Source organism: Poeciliopsis prolifica, unplaced genomic scaffold, assembly GCF_027474105.1.
Source record: "Poeciliopsis prolifica strain line A6 unplaced genomic scaffold, Auburn_PproV2 SCAFFOLD129, whole genome shotgun sequence".
Lineage (NCBI taxonomy): Eukaryota > Metazoa > Chordata > Actinopteri > Cyprinodontiformes > Poeciliidae > Poeciliopsis > Poeciliopsis prolifica.
This window is the reverse complement of record NW_026562504.1, coordinates 591877-616550: the sequence shown is the minus strand read 5'-3', so window position 1 is coordinate 616550 and position 24674 is coordinate 591877. Positions and strand designations below refer to the sequence as shown.

General features: G+C 37.8%; 1 protein-coding gene across 1 annotated transcript in view; it reads left to right on the top strand.

Annotated features, from left to right (window-relative positions):
* LOC129355291 (E3 ubiquitin-protein ligase Jade-2-like) overlaps nucleotides 1-24674 on the top strand; it is a 127085-nt gene that overhangs the window by 1059 nt on the left and 101352 nt on the right. The window contains 2 exon segments of the mRNA XM_055024803.1: nucleotides 7634-7758; nucleotides 23508-23568. Of these exon segments, the coding sequence (XP_054880778.1) occupies nucleotides 23508-23568 (61 nt within the window). The 5' untranslated portion in view covers nucleotides 7634-7758.

Genomic DNA, 24674 nt, shown 5'->3' with positions numbered 1-24674 from the left:
AACAGGAAAATAAAACACCTGATCAAACAGGACAATAAAACACCTGATCAAACAGGAAAATAAAACACCTGATCAAACAGGAAAATAAAACCTGATCAAACAGGAAAATAAAACACCTGATCAAACAGGACAATAAAACACTTGATCAAACAGGAAAATAAAACACCTGATCAAACAGGAAAATAAAACACCTGATCAAACAGGAAAATAAAACACCTGATCAAACAGGAAAATAAACACCTGATCAAACAGGAAAATAAAACACCTGATCAAACAGGAAAATAAAACACCTGATCAAACAGGAAAATAAACACCTGATCAAACAGGAAAATAAAACACCTGATCAAACAGGAAAATAAAACACCTGATCAAACAGGAAAATAAAACACCTGATCAAACAGGAAAATAAAACACCTGATCAAACAGGAAAATAAAACACCTGATCAAACAGGACAATAAAACACCTGATCAAACAGGAAAATAAAACACCTGATCAAACAGGAAAATAAACACCTGATCAAACAGGAAAATAAACACCTGATCAAACAGGAAAATAAAACACCTGATCAAACAGGGAAATAAACACCTGATCAACAGGAAAATAAAACCTGATCAAACAGGAAAATAAACACCTGATCAAACAGGAAAATAAAACACCTGATCAACAGGAAAATAAAACACCTGATCAAACAGGAAAATAAAACACCTGATCAAACAGGAAAATAAAACACCTGATCAAACAGGAAAATAAAACACCTGATCAAACAGGAAAATAAAACACCTGATCAAACAGGACAATAAAACACCTGATCAAACAGGGAAATAAAACACCTGATCAAACAGGACAATAAAACACCTGATCAAACAGGAAAATAAAACACCTGATCAAACAGGAAAATAAAACACCTGATCAAACAGGAAAATAAAACACCTGATCAAACAGGAAAATAAAACACCTGATCAAACAGGAAAATAAAACACCTGATCAAACAGGAAAATAAAACACTTGATCAAACAGGAAAATAAAACACCTGATCAAACAGGTAAATAAACACCTGATAAAACAGGAAAATAAAACACCTGATAAAACAGGAAAATAAAACCTGATCAAACAGGAAAATAAAACACCTGATCAAACAGGAAAATAAAACACCTGATCAAACAGGGAAATAAAACACCTGATCAAACAGGAAAATAAAACACCTGATCAAACAGGAAAATAAAACACTTGATCAAACAGGAAAATAAAACACCTGATAAAACAGGAAAATAAAACACCTGATCAAACAGGAAAATAAAAACCTGATCAAACAGGTAAATAAAACACCTGATAAAACAGGAAAATAAAACACCTGATCAAACAGGAAAATAAAACACCTGATCAAACAGGAAAATAAAACACCTGATCAAACAGGAAAATAAAACACCTGATCAAACAGGAAAATAAAACACTTGATCAAACAGGAAAATAAAACACCTGATCAAACAGGTAAATAAAACACCTGATAAAACAGGAAAATAAAACACCTGATAAAACAGGAAAATAAAACACCTGATCAAACAGGAAAATAAAACACCTGATCAAACAGGAAAATAAAACACCTGATCAAACAGGGAAATAAAACACCTGATCAAACAGGAAAATAAAACACCTGATCAAACAGGAAAATAAAACACCTGATCAAACAGGGAAATAAAACACCTGATCAAACAGGACAATAAAACACCTGATCAAACAGGAAAATAAAACACCTGATCAAACAGGTAAATAAACACCTGATCAAACAGGAAAATAAAACACCTGATCAAACAGGAAAATAAAACACTTGATCAAACAGGAAATAAAACACCTGATAAAACAGGAAAATAAAACACCTGATCAAACAGGAAAATAAAACACCTGATCAAACAGGTAAATAAAACACCTGATAAAACAGGAAAATAAAACACCTGATCAAACAGGAAAATAAAACACCTGATCAAACAGGAAAATAAAACACCTGATCAAACAGGGAAATAAAACACCTGATCAAACAGGACAATAAAACACTTGATCAAACAGGAAATAAAACACCTGATCAAACAGGGAAATAAACACCTGATCAAACAGGACAATAAACACCTGATCAAACAGGAAAATAAAACACCTGATCAAACAGGAAAATAAAACACCTGATCAAACAGGAAAATAAAACACCTGATCAAACAGGAAAATAAACACCTGATCAAACAGGAAAATAAAACACCTGATCAAACAGGGAAATAACACCTGATCAAACAGGAAAATAAAAACACCTGATCAAACAGGAAAATAAAACACCTGATCAAACAGGAAATAAAACACCTGATCAAACAGGGAAATAAAACACCTGATCAAACAGGACAATAAAACACTGATCAAACAGGGAAATAAAACACCTGATCAAACAGGAAAATAAAACACCTGATCAAACAGGAAAATAAACACCTGATCAAACAGGACAATAAAACACCTGATCAAACAGGACAATAAACACCTGATCAAACAGGGAAATAAAACACCTGATCAAACAGGAAAATAAAACACCTGATCAAACAGGAAAATAAAACACCTGATCAAACAGGACAATAAAACACCTGATCAAACAGGAAAATAACACCTGATCAAACAGGGAAATAAACACCTGATCAAACAGGAAAATAAAACACCTGATCAAACAGGAAAATAAAACACCTGATCAAACAGGAAAATAAAACACCTGATCAAACAGGAAAATAAAACACCTGATCAAACAGGAAAATAAACACCTGATCAAACAGGAAAATAAAACACCTGATCAAACAGGAAAATAAAACACCTGATCAAACAGGAAAATAAAACACCTGATCAAACAGGACAATAAAACACCTGATCAAACAGGAAAATAAAACACCTGATCAAACAGGAAAATAAACACCTGATCAAACAGGAAAATAAAACACCTGATCAAACAGGAAAATAAAACACCTGATCAAACAGGGAAATAAAACACCTGATCAAACAGGAAAATAAAACACCTGATCAAACAGGGAAATAAAACACCTGATCAAACAGGAAAATAAAACACCTGATCAAACAGGAAAATAAAACACCTGATCAAACAGGAAAATAAAACACCTGATCAAACAGGACAATAAAACACCTGATCAAACAGGAAAATAAAACACTTGATCAAACAGGAAAATAAACACCTGATCAAACAGGAAAATAAAACACCTGATCAAACAGGAAAATAAAACACCTGATCAAACAGGAAAATAAAACACTGATCAAACAGGAAAATAAAACACCTGATCAAACAGGAAAATAAAACACCTGATCAAACAGGACAATAAAACACTTGATCAAACAGGAAAATAAAACACCTGATCAAACAGGAAAATAAAACACCTGATCAAACAGGAAAATAAAACACCTGATCAAACAGGACAATAAAACACTTGATCAAACAGGAAAATAAAACACCTGATCAAACAGAAATGCATAGATCGGAAATTTTAACACGATATGCCACAATGATGCACTACACACAGTAAAGTACACTGGATTTGGAGTGACCATATGTGACCACAGAGCCTGATATTGATTGATATGAAATATCTTGACACGTTTTTGAATCACAGTAATATGAAAATAAAGTTGAATTAGTATGAGAAGAATGTTTTAATATTATCAAAATAAAGTCATAATATGAGGAGAATTAAGTTGTACTTTTAAGAGAAAAAAATAACCAAAAAAAAAAACATCCAGCCTTTTTCTTTTTAAAATTACTTATTTTTTTCTTTCTGGTAAAATTGTTTCTTTATTCTGGTAATATAATGACCATGTTCTTGTAATAAATCAAAAATTATCAGGGATGACTGAAATAAAATGTGCTTTTTGAAGATGTTTTTTATAAATGTAATTTTTACTTAGAAAAACAGCAAGACCTAAGAAGTATTAAAATCTGATCTGGTATGAAAAAAAAAAGATTTTACTCGTGAAATGTGATTTTACGTCTCTGAGCCCTGATCTCTGGATATCCAATCCACTCTCACACCACAAAGTTTTAAAACACGATAAAAGCACCTATAGGAACTGAGCTTCTTAAATTACCCCAGAAAAACCCTCCAGCAGGCACTTCTTTGTGCAGCATGTTTTGGACCGCTTCCAAGTCATACAAGCCGCTGCTTTATTGAGAGAACCGACCCATTAAGTTTACGACTATCGTTTCTCACCCTGAAATATCTCCTGATGCTGAAATAATCCTCTCTGGGCGGTTTTCTGATGAGTCACCTGATGAACGCTGACTTAGGAGGAAACGGGAAAACACGTTCAGTCGGCCAAGAAAACGCAGATGTGATCATCAAACGTTTGAATAAAACAATATAAAAACACATTTCTTAAGAACGTCATTAAAATCTATAAGCAGGTTTTTGCTCAAGGATTTCAATCTCTGTTGGACGATAAATTGTCCTTGAACTTAATGTGATAAACAATAAAATTGTTGTTTTGAAACTATTTTCAAATAATGAGAGGAGGGTAAAATACTGAAAGAATGTATTATGTAAAGTATCATTACTTCAACATATTGTTACTCAAGTAAAAATAAAAATTAGTCGTCCAAAAAAATTAATACTCCTAAAAGGTGCTCAAGTAAAAGCAACTGAGTAAATGTAACTAGTTACTACCCAACTCTGAAAGTAACGCAACGGTAACAATGACATAATAACAATGTAAGAAGACATTCTCAATGATAAATAAACTTTAAATTCTAACATTGAAACTGGAAGAGATTTTAAATATCCAAAATAAATAAACAAAAAACAGAACAGATGAATTCTCTGGTCTCTGTAAACAAAACTATCCTTCAAAAAAAGTTTTACTTTAGACCAAAAGACCAAACTTAAAATTTTATCATCCAGTTTTTGGTAGAAAGAAAAAACGATCAATCATGCAAATGGAAATTATTGAATTAGTTTTAATTGATCATGTTTCCATTTGGTGAAGAAGGAAGTTGTGCTCAGTGTCTTCAGAGGTTTTTGTGTTGTTTAATTCAGTGGTTCTTGGTGCAGTGCCCCACAGGCCAGGAGGGGAACAGGTTGCTCAAAGAGTTTGGTTGGTTCACATGACGGAGAATTACGGCCAGGCTAAGAAAATAGAAACTTAAATAACAAGAACACATTCATAAAATTACTATAAGTCATAATATTACAAAAATAAACTCATGAGAAGAAGGTTGACACAATACAAGAGTAAAGTTAAAATATTATATTTTATTATTTCTTCTTATTATGTGCCTAATATTCTGAGTGCTTCACACTCAGTGTAGTGTGAAACTAAACTGCAACACCTGAAAATTTAACAAATGTTACAACTTTGGTCCCTAAACGAACCGAACCGGTCCCTAAGCGGTCCCTAAGTGGTTCCTAAGCGGTTCCAGGCCTGGATAAGCAGCCGTGGACCTGCTTATCCAGATAGATGTGAGATTCTGAAAGCTCCTTTCAGCTGCACAAGGTGTCAGACAGAGGAGAGATGCAGGAGGAAGTGAAAAACTGCGTGTGCTGCTGTTTTGCTCAAAGTGAAATGAGACGGTGAAGGACGTGGAGGAGGGATTTCTCTGGCAGCCATTCAAATGAAACGGCACCATCTCATTTGTTTTTCGCCTGGAGGCAGAAACAGCGTCCCATCAGGAGACACCCTCCGACCGTCTCCCTTACGCGCTCTGATGTGATGCATGCATTGTTTATTGAAGTATCAAGCCTCTGCAGATTTTTGTAGTTTTCTAATATAAACCCGTTTCATGTCATTGTTTACATCTGAAAATTTTGCGCTTGAGCACAAAACTGGATGTTTTTTTCCATCCGTAGCGGAGCTACTGCGGTCAAACTGTTTCCTAAATGAAACCTGGAGATTAAGCTGTTATTAATTTAGTACAGCAGAGCAAAGGGAAAAATAACAGAAAAACCATTGAAGAAAAACTAAAAACAAAGTTTTTCTTGCTCTCTGTATCAGCTGCACAACACACAAACTCGTTTCTATAGCAACTGGTTGACAACAACTCCACTAACTATCAGGATTCAACACCAAAAATCTAACGATGGAACATTAGCTAATTTAAACACCTTCTCTAATAATCGTCTGTCAGAGTTGGTGTTTGGGTCGCCTTTTTTTCATTTTTAAACTGAAGTGAAATACACCAAATTCTGCAGCACATCTACATGTTAAGGTTGTCATAGTCAAGCTAGCACAGTTGGCCTACTCCCTTCTCCCTCTATGTATTTTTCCTTGTTATCTAATTGTCTTAGTGTTGACAATTAGCAGCAAAGCAATGTATCCATTTTTCTTCAAATATCAGGCGCACATTTAAGATGTAGCGCATTACGTTGACGGCTAACAGCAATGCCAGCCATGGTTAAAGAACAGCTGTTTTAGTTGCTGTATAATGTATGTTACTATCACAAGATATTACTAATAATGGTAATAAATGATGGATAATAGCGAATCAAATCTGGTTTTTAGGGTTTTTTTTGTATTGTTTTGATCTCCAAAGTGTGGAGCTGGAAGTTTGAAAACTGATCTTAAAAATGTTTGAAAAGTTCTTGAATGTTACTGTTTGGAAAATGAATGAGCCTTGTTTTTAGCTGCATTCACTGCAAATAAATAAAGCATTATTTAAAATTTCTAATATTGCATAAAAAACTAAAGTGTTGAAATTAAAAAACGCGAAAAATGTAAACATTTTTTGTTCTTTAATCGTCAGGATAATGAATATTTCGATTCTTTCATATTCAGAAATGCTTCATCAAACCGGCAGGTGAAGCTTCAGTATCCACCCTGTCCTCACGGGGGCGCTGTAACTTCACATTTATCGGAGTAGGAAGTACAGTTTTCTGTAACCGTGAATTGAAAGTACGCCATAAATATGGCGCCAAAATAGTTTTCAAGCAGATGATGAGATCGGATTTTTTCCTGACTTCCTGTCTGTGTTGTTGTCGGTCTTTGATTATTTTAAAAATCTCCTCTGTGCTGTTTGCAGCTCCAGACTCGCCTGTGCATCTGTTTTTTTGCAGCGCGGTGTTGCAGGCATTCACCGGCCGGAGGAGCGACTGGACACGGGCTCAGTTCTGGGTTTTATTTCTCAACCAGCACCGTTGCGTTACTGGCGTGCGGTGTTTTTTCTGACTCATCCTGTGGAACTATATCCCCGTTTTTTATTTTTTTGGTTCAGCCACCCTCCTTCCTCTGCTTCCAGCCTCCTTCTGCTCCTCCCGCAAGGAGGAAAACAGTCGGATTGGGACTCCTCCACGTTTCGGCTGCTATTTTTATTTATTTCTTTGCAAAATGCGACATGCTTTCCATGTTGCGCGCATCTCGGAGCCTGGCACGGCGGCGGTAGCGCTGCGTTTGGTTTCCTACTGACTGCTCGCCACTTTTCTCTCCGGGTTTGTGTTCAGCAGTGGGATTTTACACATTTTGGATTCGGACTCCTGCCTTTGACGCGCTGTCAACACGCAGTGCAGAGGGGAGGGGAGGCCGGGAGAAGAGGGACAGTCCTGTCACTCTGCGTGGTTTAAGTGTCCGGTGTGTGTGTGTGTGTGTGTGTGTGTGGATGTGTGTGTGTGTGTGTGTAAGGGGGGATGTTTAGCAGCACCAACCCTCTGCTGGTAAACTACATGTGCCTGCTCCAGATGATCTCCTAAATCTGATCTAATCCAGGACTAAGGACGTCTGAGAACCCAAAGCTGACTCCTACCAAGGTACGGAAAGCATTTATTTATTCACGCCTTTAAAATGGATGCGAGCTGCGTTCAGGGCTCCCGTGTTGCGTTCAGGACCTCTGGAGTCCACTTCGCTGCGCTCTGGCAGCGCTAGGCCGGCGGCTGTGTGCGCACTTTGGCAGGTTTTGGACGCGGAAATGCATTTTATCTGAGGCTTTGCGGGGAAATGAAACGAGGAATCCAGCAGGCAGGTAAACTGCTGGAGAATGTCCCAGTTGGTTTTATTTTACAGTCGCTGCAGCGCGAAATGTGCGTTTAAAACAAGCCACGCATGTCTAGACTCATGCACGCATGATGAAAGTTGCGTGGAGAGAAGCAGCAGGAGGAAGAGGAGGCAGCTGAACGTTTTGCAGCAGCAGAGGGATGTGCATGCTCTTTTTATTTCATTCCTGGGGGAAATTTAGCAAATATACAGCGGGGAGTGGTGGTGTGTGGCGCTTAGGGAGGCTGAGCACGCAAGCTCACGCATGCACACATCAAGAAATTAGAGCAACTCATCTCCTCTTCCTCCATCAGCCTCCTCCTCCTGCTGCTGCGTGCTGTGCAGCTATGGTTGGCTCAGGGAGAGGGGGGAGTGGCTGTTGTTTACCTCCAGTCAGAGCTGGAGCAGTGTGTGTGTGTGTGTGTGTGTGTGTGTGTGTGTGTGTGTGTGTGTGTGTGTGTGTGTGTGTGTATGTGTGTGTGTGTTTGTGTGTGTGTGTGTGTGTGTGTGTGTGTGTGTGTTTGTGCATCAAATAACCACAAACCCCCTGTACTTGACATCTGCTGTTTTAAAATCCTCAAAAATGATTGAAATTCAAATTTTTCAAGGTCTGAAAAGTGCCTGATTTCTGTTGCGTATCAGAGGATGAGTATATATTTTATTTGTTTAATACTTAAACAGACCAAACTTCTCTTGCTTCAGGTTAGTCGGTTACTATAAGAATCAAATATCTTCTCAAAACTTAATATTTTGTTACATTTCAGTTTACCTTGTAGAATATAGTATGTCATCACAAGATATTATGATGGTAAATTGAAATAGTCTTTTTTGTCTTCCCTGTCTTTGTGTTTTATTTGTGGTGCTGGAAAACTTAAAATATTTTGAAAATGTTTGAGCTTCATTCAGCGGTGCTGACTGATCTCCGATTACCGACCTTTAAAACGTCTGACCTGTTTTGGCCAATACCAACAGTTTTTGTCTGAAATGTTGCTAAATATATAAGAAAGTTGCTGCGTTATCACCTCCAAGATTGGGTTGTAACCAGTTACATTTACTCAGATTTACTTGAGTAACTTTTATGGAAAGAAAATTACGTAAAAATGTACTTTTTCTTTTACAATGTACATTTTGCTTTTACTTGAGTAATTTTATTAATAAGTATTTCTCAAGATTTTCTTCCCACTGAATGAAAAACAAACATGTTTTAACTAAAACTTCACCAGACTCAAACCTGCAGTTTCTGTTTCACTAAAAAAACTTTCAGAAGTTTTTTTAGTGAAAGAAACTGATTTGGAAACATTTTATTTGGCCTGTTGGCATTTTTTGTTACTTGTTATTAAGGACCAAAATTATTGTCAGTTTAGTTTTGAAATACCAAAATTTCCACATATGGTCCATCCAATGATGAAATGTTTAAATATATGATAATTTGATCAGTTACTCAGTACTTGAGTAGACTTTTCACTTTTGTACTCTTGAGTAATTTCTTGGGTCGTTTTGAGTAAAACCACGTTCAAGTATTTCTACTCTTACTGGAGTATTTTTGGGTACTAGGCCCCTGATTGGTCGCCTGCCCTTCAGTTCTGACCTGGCAAAGCTGGAATCATCCTGGGATTTGTTAAATTCTCCCAATAGTGGCAGCAGAACCTCCTCCTGCAGCTCAGACACATCACCGTCATACAGACATCTTCTGCACACTAGTTGTGTTTTCTTCACTTGTGGGGACTTACATTCATTTCTACAGCCTAACCATAACCATCACACATCTAACCACTAACCCAAAAACAACAATTTTCCTCTTGGGGACCAAGAAAATGTCCCTGCAAGGGGCGGTGGTCCCTATAACTCCACATTGTAGACAGAAATAGGTTCCTGTAAGGATATAAAAGCCTGGTACACACACACTCTGACTCCTCTCTCAGGTCAGCTGCAGTGTGTGTCTCTCCTCCTGCTGGGAATCAAACTGATTCTTGGTGTTTGGGATTCGTTGGTATCTCCGTCTTTGTGGCTCTACTTTCTCTTCCTTTCCTTTCTGCCTCTTTGTGTCCGTCACTGTGCCAACCAGCCGTCTGTATCCCAAACCGCCGTAGGGTGACGCTCATCATCCAACTTCCTGTCAAAGCCTCTTTAGCCTGACATGTGCAGGTGTAGCATGTGTTTCCCGTGCCTTTAATCGCTGAGCTCTGATTGGTTGGAGAAGGGGGTAAGGACCCCCACGTGATGCACTGTGTCACATTAGCGGCTACGCTAACAGGAGGAGCAGGGATGGTGTTCATGAATGGAGGTTTGACGTCATGCAAACAGTAGCCTGAATCCCGCTCTGACACACACACGCACACACACACACACACACACACACACGTACGTAGGCATCGACATGGATTTAGACGGCTGCAGGCGGATTTAGAAATGTGTCATGTGAGACGGGAACCAATGAAACGTGGGGATTTGGTGTGTGTTGCTGTATCTCTGAGGATGTTATCTACCAAAGCAGTTAAAACTAAATGAAAACAGTTTTAGTTTTATTTCAAGTGGACTAAGATATTTACACTAGAAACTAGATTAGAATTGTAAGATTGCCTACCAAGCAATCTTACAAATTGCTTGGTGAGATTTTGTGTTTTTGCAGTGCATCAATGTTATTGGTAGAATTCTTAACATTTCTTACCATTTTGTGGGGATTCCTAACAGACTGCTATTGGCTGACCCAGCTCAAGTTAATTTAGATCAGTTAATTTAAAGCTACCAATGATCTGTGAGCGATGCCGTGTTGGTCGCTTTAGTTTATAGATTTTTTCACTTAACTGAAACACTGAATTGTGCAACACATCTACATTTTAAGGTTGCCAAAGTTAAGCTAGCATATCTGACCTACTTCCCTTTCCCTCGCAGATTTTTGAGTCTAACTTTTCCTGACCGTGTTTTCTTGTTGTCATAGTGTTGACAATTAGTAGCAAAGCTCTGCGTGGCTTTTCCTTTAACAATCCAGGCATACAGTAAAGATTTAGCAGTTTTGTTGATAACTTGACAGCAAAACCCAATGCTAGTCATTGTTAGCGATCAGTTTTTTTTCCTTGCGCTCATGTCGTCACGTTGCAACGTGTGTAGAGATGTTACAGATAACTGTATTATGAGCCAAATGACAGCATACAGTGGTGATAAATTTAGCTCATCATTAGGATGCAGTCTCTTTGTTTTTCAAAATGGACACTCAAATATCTGCTTTAAAATGAGATGGGACTTATTTTGAATGATTATGTTTTCTTTGAATATGGATTAATGTTTAACTTTAACTGCTGTATGTATGAATTTGAAAGACAGGATTTATGACAACCAGTCTTCTCCTAGTGTTCATAACTGGTACTGCAGGTGAAAAGATCTTTTTTTTTTTTTTTTGTCAAAATGCATTCACAGCTTTTTATCTGTGGTAAACACAGAGCTGTCCCTGAGTCACAGTGTCTCCTCGTGCATAAAGATAAAAATAAAACCTGTGTGCCGGAACTATCAACATTTTATTACACACTTTAGTACTTTGCCTGTTTTCCTTCCTGATGTTCAATTCTTTCTATATTTGTCTCTGCTTGCTATCACCAGCATTTATAATCAGATATTGAAGACTGAGGATGTAAACACATTGATGGCAGATGCTTCTTGAACTCCAGACGGGATTCACTTTAGGAATATGGATGCAAAATGTCCATCCTTACTTTGCTGCTTTCAACACTCACTGCTACCTTTTTTTAAATATATTTTTTACTTTGCTTAGAAGCAAAACATTGCACAGGTAATAAATTAGACTACCATTCAAAATAATTCAAAAAGTGAAGCTCAAACATAAAAGGATAATCAAGTAATTGAATAAAAAAATTGGCATATTCTGCAGGTTTAACGATTTAAAACCAATTTAAACGCTAATGAAATACAAAATTTAGAAAAAATAATAAATAAACATTCTAGTGTATAAAATGCAACAACATAGCATTCCTTTAGTGCACACTTGATTAATTATCCCAGAATTTACTGTGATATCACAATAAATATTAATTTATTATGATATTTATATATTATATTGTAAATTTATATTATTTCAAGTAATATCATGATAATGACTTAATAATAATCCAAGAATGCAACAAACTTTAAATTCTAATCAACATTTAACTCTGGAACTGGAAGACATTTCAAATATCCAAAATAAATAAATAAAACAAGAAATAATATAAATTATGAAGTCTCTGTAAACAAAATTATTCTTCCAATTAAAGATTTAGTTGAGACCAAAACACCAGACTGACGAGAGAAACGATAAATCATGCAAATGGAAACTATTGATTGTTTTAATTTATCACATGATTAACTGATTTATAGTGACAGCCCTATTTCTATCAACTCTTCCCGTTGAAACATTGTGTTTTCAGAAAGTCAGAGGGGGATCCATAAAGCCTGACTCGTTTAGCGTGATGACGGTGTCTCTTTAACATCACCAGCTTCCTTCCCTTCCTTCCTGCTGAGATCCCTGCGGAGCGTTCAGCGAGGCCCTCAGGGGAGCGGGTTGATGGGAATGGTGGCGCTGATATCAGCATCACAGAGTGACTCATGGCTCTTCTTCCAGTTAGTCACAAGACGGCGGTGTGTGTGTGTTTGAAAGGGAGATCGTGAGCTTTAAAACTAGAATGTTATGGATCTTTGGTTGGGTTTTGACTGGACCAGTTGGTTATAATTGTTAGAAAATTGATTTCTGTTCGTTGGAGCTACTTCATTTGTCTACAACAGGGGTGTCCAAAGTGCGGCCTGCTGGCCATTTGTGGCCCTTTTTGTGGACTGAGTTTTGTCCACTGCACCAACTGCAATTAAAAATGATACAAATTTTATCACCAAGCTTTAGAAAAGGTAAAACCATATCGTTTTTATTCTTCATTAAATTTGGATAGATATAGCAATCATTTTGAAGCAAAGTGATCCAAATCTTGTTTTCTGTACTGAAATAAATGTATTCCATCAAGAATACTGAGAAGAAACTGAAAACTAGATGCTTTTCTTTCATATGGCACAATGTGCTTCAGTGTACCAAGGCTGCAATGGTAGAGAAAAACAAAGGAGTGAAATTTCTACCCAAAAACTCTGGAAGAACTTTGAAACTTTCCAAAAGTTAAAAGTTATTTACTTCTGAAATTCAATAGTGTCCAAGTTTTTCTAGAACATTTCTGAGGTTAATGATTAATTTCTAAGTTTTTTGAATGAAACTTTAACCTGCCTTTTCCTCCCCAATTTGCTGGGGTCAGTGCAGCGCCACAATACGCTGTTGTTAAAATTGTTTTCCAGTTTTTAAATAACCCTTTCTAAAAGGAAAAAAAAAACATTTTAATTTCTTGGTTCGAGGTCAGATGTTTTTCTTTGCAACTACTTTTGAGTCAACTTGGGCTGAAACGATTCCTCAAAAGATTTGAGTTCCTTGATTATTAAAATTCCTTGAGGAAAATGTACCTGCCTCGAAGCTTCGTCAATTTATGTTTTATTATTCGGCACCAAGTTCCGGCCGGGGACGCTATCTGGTTGCACGGAGCTCTGACTTCCTCCTGAGTTGTTTGACGAAAGCTAAGTGTTAGCAGCATGACGTTCAATCTTCAAGTTCGGCCCTTGGAGATTTTATTGATTGATGATAAAATCCTGGGTTTTCATGGTTTTTGGGGACCAATCAGAGTCCTTAAAATGACCGGCGCGATGCCTGGCGTCCGGCAGCTTTCTCCTCTGGAGCTGCTGGTTCAGAGCGAACGGCGGGAAGAGCTTCAGGTATTGATACAGGTAGCGGACAGACTGAACACGGTCAGTGTAGCCATCAGTGGTCACACTATAACCTTACGGACAAACCGCACAATAAGTTTCATATCATCCTGGTCTGAACAAACGGGAGGCGGAGCATCGTGGCGGTTCATGGCTGGTCGTTTCTGAGAGTGACGAGCGAAGATGCCGTAAACATCCCGTATTGCTCCCCAGTTCTTACGTTCGTCCCCTGGTCCAGTCCCTCCCATCTTACGTTCGTTTGTTCGCCTGCCCTCCATGACCCCAACACCAGGTTACATTTCCTGTATTCATCTATTACTGGAGATTAATACATAAACTAAAAGCTGGATCACAGACATTTTTATCAGCGTATTGTGGGCCTGCCTCTTTATTATTAAATTGAATATAATTTCAGATCTAAAGTGAGCTGTTATTGTTACAGGTTTGCTTTCTAAACTATAAAAAAGTTATTATTATGGAAGCTCAAATTTGAAAAATTGGACTGATATTAATATCCAATAGTAACATGTTGTTATTCCAGATTTACCTATATTTTATTTTATAATTTTTTTATCTGATTACTGAAATATTTGTTTACAACAGCCCTGGAGTCAACAATTTTTGCCCACATGAAAAAAGTTACTAGCATTAGCGGCTAATAGGCTAGTTACTGTCCCCACCAGTAATTTATATCAATGGGAAAATCCTCCAAAGGCTAAAATCTCACCCGGCTGGGACTACTTCATTTTTGTTTTCACTTGGTGAAGAAAGAAATTGTGCTCAGTGTCTTCTTCACAGGTTTTTGTGTTATTTCCTGTAGCAGTTTTTGGTGCAGCGCCCCCCCAGGCAAGGATAGGAACAGGTCTTTCAATTAGTGCAGCGAGAAAACGAATTGCAGCAGCTGAAAATGTAATAGATGGTGAAGTTCTTGGTCCCAAATCAAACTGCGTCTACCGGACTCTCAGGTTGTGTGTCTGAAGGATTGATTTTTGTTTTTATGAGTGTTGCTCACCAAAGGGAGTGAAGTGTGACTGGTGGAGGCGTCTTCATCGATTCAAGTGAAGTACATCTGTTCTGTCAAACATGTGTGAGTTGGATAAAAGTAAATAAACATCTGACGCTTCATGTGCTGACAGGCTGCGACAATCTGCTGCGCAGCCACGCGAGCGGAGCTGTGAAGCACTTTGAGTACAAACAGCAGCGCCGTTAATGTTCACCAGTTCGCAATTACTTTCACAAAATTAAAGTAACAATAAGCACCGATGATGACAAGTAGGAGGTCGCTGGGGTTAGTGCAGCGCCAGAATATCAGGTTATTGTCGTCCACCGAATGCTAAAGATAAACATTTTTAATGATTTCAACTGAAAACAGAAATTCATCATTGCAAGAAATGTAAACGCATCCTTACCTTCTTTGTTGAGCAACTTCTGATTGGAGTTTAACATTTTTATTTGGTGGATTTGAGTTTGTAGATTTGCATCCCTGGTTTTCCTCACAGTAATCCAGAAAAATGTACTTTTCATTTCAAGTAAAAAATGACGAGCAATCCACATTTATTCTCAGAAGCTCTGTTTTCTTTAGTTATTTGTGGAAAATTCAGGGATTTTTCCATCAAGCCATTCAAAAATACATGTAACAGAATGCAGCTTAGGAAGCTTTGGCCGTCACCCAGAAACGTTGGTATATTAGAGGTCGTGACCTTCCATTTGAGGAAAAGTGAAAAAGCAAACCTTTAGTGTCCAATGTTGGATCATTACTTTGGTCAAACTTGAGTTTTGTGTTTCTAGAGCAGAACCAGTACTTGCAGGTCAATCACAAATCTTCAGTTCGTCTCTTGGCAGCCATCTTCGCCAGTTTCCGTCTTCTTGTCTTTTTGCAGTTCCACTGATGTTTGATATTTTGCCCAGTTACTATCTTACTTGAGTAATTTCTTGAACGGCTACATTTTGCTTTTGCTTGAGTAAAAATCTGTTTTTAAAATATGTTTTTAAGTATTTATACTCTTTCTTGAGTACTAGTGTGTGTGTGTGTGTGTTTCTGTGTGTGTGTTTCTGTGTGTGTGTGTTTTCTGTGTGTGTGTTTCTGTGTGTGTGTTTCTGTGTGTGTGTGCGTGTGTTTGCTTGTGTGTGTGTGTGTGTGTGTGTGTTTCTGTGTGTGTGTTTCTGTGTGTGTGTGCGTGTGTTTGCTTGTGTGTGTGTGTGTGTGTGTGTGTTTCTGTGTGTGTGTTTCTGTGTGTGTGTGCGTGTGTTTGCTTGTGTGTGTGTGTGTGTGTTTCTGTGTGTGTGTGTTTCTGTGTGTGTGTGCGTGTGTTTGCTTGTGTGTGTGTGTGTGTTGCTGTGTGTGTGTTTCTGTGTGTGTGTGCGTGTATTTGCTTGTGTGTGTGTGTGTGTGTTTCTGTGTGTATGTGTGTGTTTCTGTGTGTGTGTGTGTGTGTGTTTCTGTGTGTGTGTGTGTGTGTGTTTCTGTGTGTGTGTGTGTGTGTGTGTTTCTGTGTGTGTGTGTGTGTTTCTGTGTGTATGTGTGTGTTTCTGTGTGTGTGTGTGTGCGCGTGTGTTTGCTTGTGTGTGTGTGTGTTTCTGTGTGTGTGTGCGTTTCTGTGTGTGTGTGTGTGTTTCTGTGTGTATGTGTGTGTTTCTGTGTGTGTGTGTGTGCGCGTGTGTTTGCTTGTGTGTGTGTGTGTGTTTCTGTGTGTGTGTGCGTTTCTGTGTGTGTGTGTGTGTGTGTGTGTGTGTGTGTGTGTGTGTGTGTGTGTGTGTGCGTTTCTGTGTGTGTGTTTCTGTGTGTGTGTGGACTTGCGTTTGATGTTGAGGTAAATACCTGATCCATCACACACTCTCACACTCCCACCCTGACATTTTGATTCTTTCCGCCCACGCTCATGTCGTCCATATTTCCGTCTCTCTTTCTTTTTATATTTTTATCTTTTAATTTTTCTGGGGGGTCATTCTTTCGCCTGCTCATTCAGATGTTTTTAAAATCTTTATTAATCACAAAATATTGAGTTAACCAGGATTTATTCACATTTTGCTGTTGATGTCAAAGTTAATAAGTCTGGATATGATCAAAGAAAATAGATTTCAAAATAAGATGACTCAGAATACCTCACATAATATATGTAGAGCCCAAACAATTAATCGTGATGGATCGATTATTCAAATAAATGTCAATTAATTTCTAACGTTGTATAGAAAATGCTTAAGATGGTTAAAATGAAAAATATGCAGAATATGTCAATGTTTTATCTGATTAATTACCCAATTAATCTGTCCATTATTTAATCGATTGTTCTGATGATTAATCGATAAAAAAATTGTCACATTTTGCAGATTTTTCTTTGAAGTCTTTCTTTATAAAATATTAGAAACACATTAAAATATTTAATTGAATGTATTTTTAAATGGGAAAATAAACATTTTACTGGTTAAGTGGAATAACACCATTCCTTACTTGAACGTTTAATTATTTAGGAATCATCTGCCCCTAAAAAACACTTTTAACATCAACATGTGAAAATCTCAGTACAGCAGAGCCGATCTGTTGATTATGTTTTGGATTCACTGATTAATAATTGACTAGCAAAAGGTAATAAAATATAATTTTTTGTTACAGAATTTGAAGCTAAAATAAAACTGCCAGTTTGAATTTATATATTAAGTCCAAAATGTTTATATTTTGTACAGTTTTGGATTAATTACTGCTCTGAGTGTTTTGTTGTTTCAGCAAATGACCTTTTTAATAATTAATCAAGTACTGAATTAGCTGACTATCATTCAATAATCAATTAATCACGATTAATCGTTTCAGCCATACACACTAATATTGCAACAGTGAAATATTTGCGGTATATAGTTGAAGAGTCAGCAGGCTGTGTTAGTGTTTTTCACTCAGCACATTAATTTCAGTTGTTTGAAAAAGCAACAAAAATGATAAAAACGTTTTTCTGGTTTGATTTGCTTCCAAACTCAAACCTGCAAACACAGAGACGCTGTGAAGCCGATCAGTTCCCTTATCAGACCGACTGACCTCTGGCATCGGAGACGTTCATGTCGTCACGCAGCGCAGACTTGATCTGCTGGTTTCATTTATTCGATGAAAACAAACACATAATTCTGCCTGGGCTCCATTTTATCTCAGGTTTCGAGGTTGTAGGTAATGGAGCTGTTACCTTTTCCTGACAAGAGTCGAGTTTTCTCCGGGTTTCTGCAGCTACTGTCTCTTAATAATAGATGGGAGTCTTGAGAGATGATGTTGTACTGTCTTAAATAAGAGCAGCTTTTCTTCTGCAGCATCATCTGCAGGGAGAGGACAGACAAACAGACAGCCAGACAGGGTAGGGACGCACTGCCAGACAGACAGAAGGCAGGAAATGGGACCGCGAGGCAGGACAGACGGGTGGACGGACAGACAGACGGGTGGACGGACAGATGAACAGACAGACGGACAGACAGACAGACGGGTGGACGGACAGATGAACAGGCAGACAGACAGACGGGTGGACGGACAGATGAACAGGCAGACAGACAGACGGGTGGACGGACAGACGGGTAAATGGATGGATAGACAGACAGACAGGTGGACAGACAGACAGAAAGGTAGATGGACAGACGGGTGATGGACGGACAGAGACAGCAAACGGGTGAATGGACGGACAGACAGATGAGTGAACAGACAGACGGGTGGATGGACAGACGGGTAAATGGACGGATAGACAGACAGACAGACAGGTGGACGGACAGACGGGTGGATGGACGGACAGACAGATGAGTGAACAGACAGACGGGTGGATGGACAGACGGGTGGATGGACAGACGGGTGGATGGAGAGAGGCAGACAGACATGTCGTCATGCAGATGGTGATCTTGCAGTTGGGACGGATCTGGAAGCTGGTGGAAAAAGTTCAGTGAATCTCCTATTGATAGTAGAGCAGGGATGTCCAAGGTAAGGCCCGGGGGCCTATGTTTGGCCCTTTGGCTGACTTTGTGCGGTCCCCAACTACAATTCAAAAATATTACATATTTGGACCGTAGATGGAAATGGAGATTTTTCTTTTGTAATCAGGCTAAAATTGGCAACCAACATAACAAATAAAAATGTGAAATAATCACAAGCAGAAGGAGTTTGCTTCCCACTGGAGAAGTTTTGATTATTCCATTCATTGGATGGGATGCAGTTCTATGCAGATGATCAATGACAATATATTTTTGAATGGTAGATCCTTGAAGACCACACTGAAGCTAACTATAATTAGGAAGACAAACTTTCAGTTGGATCTTTTCCTTTATTTTCCACTTGCCAAATTAGAGAGATAAAAGGAAATGTTACCAGGTGAGAATGAGCTGCCATGAAGCATCTGGCAGGAGCGAACACCCTGAAACAGTCATGTATCAAATACCAGCGATTAGTGCCAGCTGCTTTCAGCTGACTTTCCCTCCAACACGCTGCTGCAGCTGATCCGACTTCATTAGCCTGTGAAGTAACTGACTCATGGTTTCTTATCCTCATGCTCTGTTTTTTCATGCGTGGTCTGTTGTGCGTTTAAGACGTTACGCCTCTAAGCGTTTGGGCAGACATGGGGACTCTCGACGGAGTCATAGTCAGGCAATTAATTAGCTCCCCGGGCGATTGGCTTTCCCAGCATGCATTCTGCAGCCGTCTCACTGCGAGCGGCGCCGGCTTCCTCAAAGCTGCACACAGAAAACGTTTCGATTTATTTCAGAACCAAGAAATAAATCGAAATAAAACAGCACACAGTCAAGATGCTGTGTGCTGTTTGTTGGCTTTCTGGATTTTATACAACACAAGTTTAATCTGTACAGATTAGCTGAGTAATTTGAAATAAAGTCATTCCAGTAGATTTACGTAATCTGAACTAGATTACAGAGAGCCATTAAGTTAGATTAAGTTGAACAAACACAGAAGTGACCTTCTGTTGTGCTTCAGCCGAGTTCTGCTTGAAATCTAAACCTTTGTGGTTTGGTAAAGTTCAGCACCCTGAACTGAAACTCAGTTTACCGCTGGTGATGATCTGTTCTGATCTGTTGCAAGTAGTTTATTTTTGATGTTTTCATTTGACCAATTTAATTATTCATAGTTCAAACACCCATTTAAGCAGCTTAAGGGTTTTCTTCCATGGAAAACTTTTAAAACTAATTTGAATAATGAACAGAAGTGAATGCACTTCTTCAGCTGGAATCATGTTTGAATGATTGAAGTCAGACTGCTTTTTCTGTGAAAGAATATCGAGATGTTTTGTGTTATTTTTGTGCAAAACTAAGAATCTTATGTTTATAAAAGAAAATCTGCCTTTTAGAAGTTATAGTGTTTTAGAGTGATTAATTGATTAATCATAATAAATTGATTAATCACAATAAACTGATTAATCACAATAAACTGCTTAATCAATAACTGATTAATCAATAATTGATTAATAGTTATCTCAGTTAAAAAGACCATTTGCTAAAATTAACATAGTCAGAGCAGCAATTAAGCCAAACTGTTCAAAATATCCTCAACAGCAAAACAGCAAATCCTCTTTTTGTAAAACTATTTTCATGAATAGAAATGTTTTTTCCTCATTTGGTCAACTATGTCAGTGTTAGTACTGTTCAATTAATATAAAAAATGTTCAATCTGCCGTTTTAGTCTCAACTAAACTGTTTCTTGAAGGCTAATTTTGTTCACAGAGATTTCATAATTCATTTTATGTGTTGTTTCTGTTTTTACTTATTCTGGATATTTGAAATGTCTCCCAGTTCCAGAGTTAAATGCTCACCAGTATTTAAAGTTTGTTGATCTTTGATAATGTTTTGTTGCGTTGTTTTTTTTATACCATTGCATCAATTGAAATGGGTCCCGTAACAACGTTATGGTGTCCCATAGCAAAAGTTTCCCTGTGTGGGAATATCTGAGTGTTTACCTCCTGCATCGTCTCAACAGAATATTTTTTCTTTGCCCAGTTAGGTTTAGTCAGATCATTAATTTATTCATAAAGAGAAACATTTGTCTGTAAACACATTTTGCTCAAAACTCCTTAAGTAGCATAGCTTCATTAATGTCATATTTTATGCTATGAAATGTTAAATCAGTTGAATTATTTGTTTGTTGAACAAAGATTCTTAAGTATTTAGTCAAAATCTGTAGAATCTTTTTATCCGATTAATCGATTAATCAACAGAGGAATCGATAGAATAGTTGCAGGCCTAGTTCAAATTTTATGATACTGAAAACAAAATGACTGGAAATTATTTTATATTATTTTTTATGTGAACATCTTTTGAGGGGATTTTTGTAAGGATTTTGTACATCTTGTTCAGCCTCCTCTGGTCAGTCAGGTAGGTAAAGAATCAACTGCCAGAAATAAAGAAAGCAGAATGTGGCTCAAGTGGTTCGTTTTATAGTTTTGTAGGGAAAAATAAACTAACCCTGAGACGGATGCTCCTAACCGCTCCCGTCAGAATCAGAGAGACGAGGAAGGGGCCGACAGACGGGGAGAAAACCAGAGGCTGAGGAAGTCAATAATGTACTTAACCTTCCTCCGCAGACTCCCTGCATCCCTCCTTGTTATTGTGAAGCACAGGGCTGGCGCGAGGCGGGGAGAGGGAAGGGCAATAAAAAAGCTTCTTTGGAATAGAAAAAGCAGAGGCAGGAAGGGAGAGCTGATTTTTTTTGTCAGCATAAATGTCAGAGTGGTTAAGTGTGCGCACGGCAGGCGGAGAGACTGAAGAACAGGAAGAGTCCCATATAAGAGGAATTGCCCCGTTTTACTGCCACATAAATCTGCCCTCTGCACACTAAACTGCCTCTTTTTGCTTTTCCTGCCTGGATGTGGAATTTTGCTCCAAGTGAATTTCAGAATCGTTGCCGTTTCATTTGATAATTTCTAATCTTTTTGTTCTCACATTTTGCTTGTTTTGTTTTTCCATTTGAGTCTGAGTTTCTTTCAAAGACAGACCAAGAGTTTTTAAACAAACTCCTTGCCGTTTTCTGGGAATAGGTTTAAAAAAAATCTCATTTGACAGGTACTGTGATGTTGCCTAGCAACCTCAGCTGATCTACAGCATGTTTGGTCAGCTGGTTTTGCCTCTGTGTGTGCTGTACAATGGCTGCTGGAAAAGACAAGAGTTTTGCTGTTTATGCCTGTCACAATAAGTCAATCAATCACAAGCTCAATAATTTCCATTTGCGTGGAAATGCAAATGAAGTGTAAATTTATCGTTTTCCTCCAGTTTGCTGCTTTGGTCTCAACTAAACCTTTTTTGAAAGGACAGTTTTGTTTCCAGAGACTCCATAATTCATTTCTGTTATTTATTTTAGATATTTAAAATGTCTTCCAGTTTTAAATGTTCCTTAGAACTTAAAGTTTGTCAGTCTTTGATCATGTGTTCTTGCATTAACACCATTATATGACATGAAAACTTTCTGAAAACAACAATGCTGTTGTTGCGATAAATTCTTTCATTCCGGAAAAATTGTCATTATGATAGGTGCAGTCCAGACTTGGCATCCAGAAACCACTGGCTGCGTTCTTGTTGGTTGTGCAGGATGCTCCATTAATGCTTTTCAAAGATGTATGGTTGTATAATTTGTTGAGTTGGGGGCGTGGCCAGCAGCAGCAGCTTGTCTGTATTCCAGTCTGATCAGTGAGCGTTTTAGGGCTTCTTTCTGAGGGTTTTGCACAGACCATAGATCCTAACCTGCATCTGGAAGCACCTTTAAATGTCTCCATGACGCTGCAGGTGAAGGAGCTTTGCTGTTTTAGCTGCAGGATGATTCATCTCTCAGGTTTTTATTTCTCAGATTTTCCATTCGTGGTGAACTTTTTTCGTTTGAGCTAATTTCCTTTTGGCTTCATGTATGTTTATTTGCATTCTTGCTTTACTTCCCCTCAGGCTTCGTGAGCCGACGACGTTTTTCCCCCCTGAGTTGCACATTAACTGGAGTGGGAGGCAGCTGAAGCTGACAGAAAGGTCTGCTGTGAGATGGAACTGCTTAAGTAACTTTTGGCAGATTGCAGATCGATCCGATCCTGACTGCGGGAAAAAGATGCTCTTTCTGATGAAATCCCCGTAGTTAATTCTTTAGAGGTTGTAGAAAAGGGCAGTGAATACATCCAGGGTCACATCTTTAAAAAGTCTAAAAAACTCCTTATAATGGATTAATTACATTAAAAATACATTCTTAGAGGTATTAAATGTTGAAGTCGGGGAATACTGAGCCAACATCAATATGTTGACAGGTAACTAGCTTTTTTTCAGTTTTCTGAAAAAAAGCTAGTTACCTATGCAATGTTTATGCAATGTTTTGCATTGATAAAAATCAGATCAATGCAAAACATTGATCTGATTTTGAAGCTGTTTCTAAGTCTTTCATGGAGCTTTTGGAAGTTTTCCTGTTTCCTTTTTGTTTTATTCTGGGTTCGTTTGGTTTCACTCAACAGGATTCAAGTCAAAAAAGAAGCAGAATACCAAAAAAACTTTACTCAATTAAGAGTAGAAATACTCCAGAATAAAATTACTCCAGTAAAATACCCCTGGAAGTAATGTTTTTGAAAAGATTCGCTCAATTATCTCGCACTGAATGTTGCATATTAAGTGTTTGAGTGTGAATATGTGAAGGCTCTCCTCTGACAGACGCTAGCTCTTCTGTTTTCATGGCGAACATCTTCTCACTCGTCATTTTCTCTCTCTCCTCCCTCCCTCTCTCTCTCTCGCTCGCCCCGGTGTGCCCGCCGCCCCCCGCTGACAGATGGAGAGCGAAAAGAAGAGGAAATACTCCACAAGCAGCAACGACTCTGACACCACTGACAGTAAGTGGAAGAAAGATGAAATGTGGATGTTTTTATCTGGAAGTGGAAGTTTCTGACTTTATGGCACAAGTATAAAAATGTTAAAGGTTTTATTAGTTACAGACATGAGTGTGTTTTTTCCTCCTTTTAACAAATTAAAATTGGAGCATGATTAGGAATAAAAGTCAGATGTATGGGATACATTTGGGTTCTGCTCCCTTTTCTTTGTAAATTGGACAAAAATAAATAAAGGGGAATAATTTTTACTTGGGCTGGAACGATTAATCAAATTAACTGTGATTAATCGATTACTGAAACCATCGTCAACTAATTTAGTTATTGATTAATCGTTAACTGGAGTATAAACACTCAAAACATGTCCAGGTGTTAAAAGAACATAATCAGAGGAGTAACTTAATACAATTTTGTACTTAACAAAATCACATTTCGCTATCTAATAATCAATAATGCAAAAATCAATCAATGAATCTACAAAATATCATTTTATAAAAATGCAAATGTTACTTTAGCTAATGGCTAATATAAGAGAAAATCAAACAAGAAGTTTCAATGTGATCAATTAGTGCAGCAGCAGCAAAAATAATGTTTCAGAAGCAAAATATTTCGGGTCATTTTATTCTTGCTGATGTTGAAAATGTATTTTATCAGAGTTTATTTTCCCCATTTGCTGTCAAGCATAAAGTTTGAGAACTGCTGACAGTTAAAAAGTCGATTTCTACAGGAGTTTAGAGAAAGAATGAAGCATTTCTAATGATTTGTGTCCAGAGGAGGCCGAATATTACTCAGGTAAGAGCAGAACTACCTCCACATGTTTTTACTCAAGAAAACGTAAAAATATTTGGTAAAACTCAAGTACTGAATAACATTTAATATTAAAAATGACATAACTGGATGAACTAAAATATAAGGTATATTAGCTATTTCGGTATTTTACGGACAAAATGACAATATTTCATGTAAGTGACAAAAAATCAAATAAAAAGTTTCAAATCTTGTGAACTTTAACAGAAACTGCAGGTGTTTGTCTGAGTCTGGTGACATTCTGGTTAAAATATGTTTGTTTTTCATTCACTGGGAAGAAAATCCAGAAATTTCACTCAAGTAAG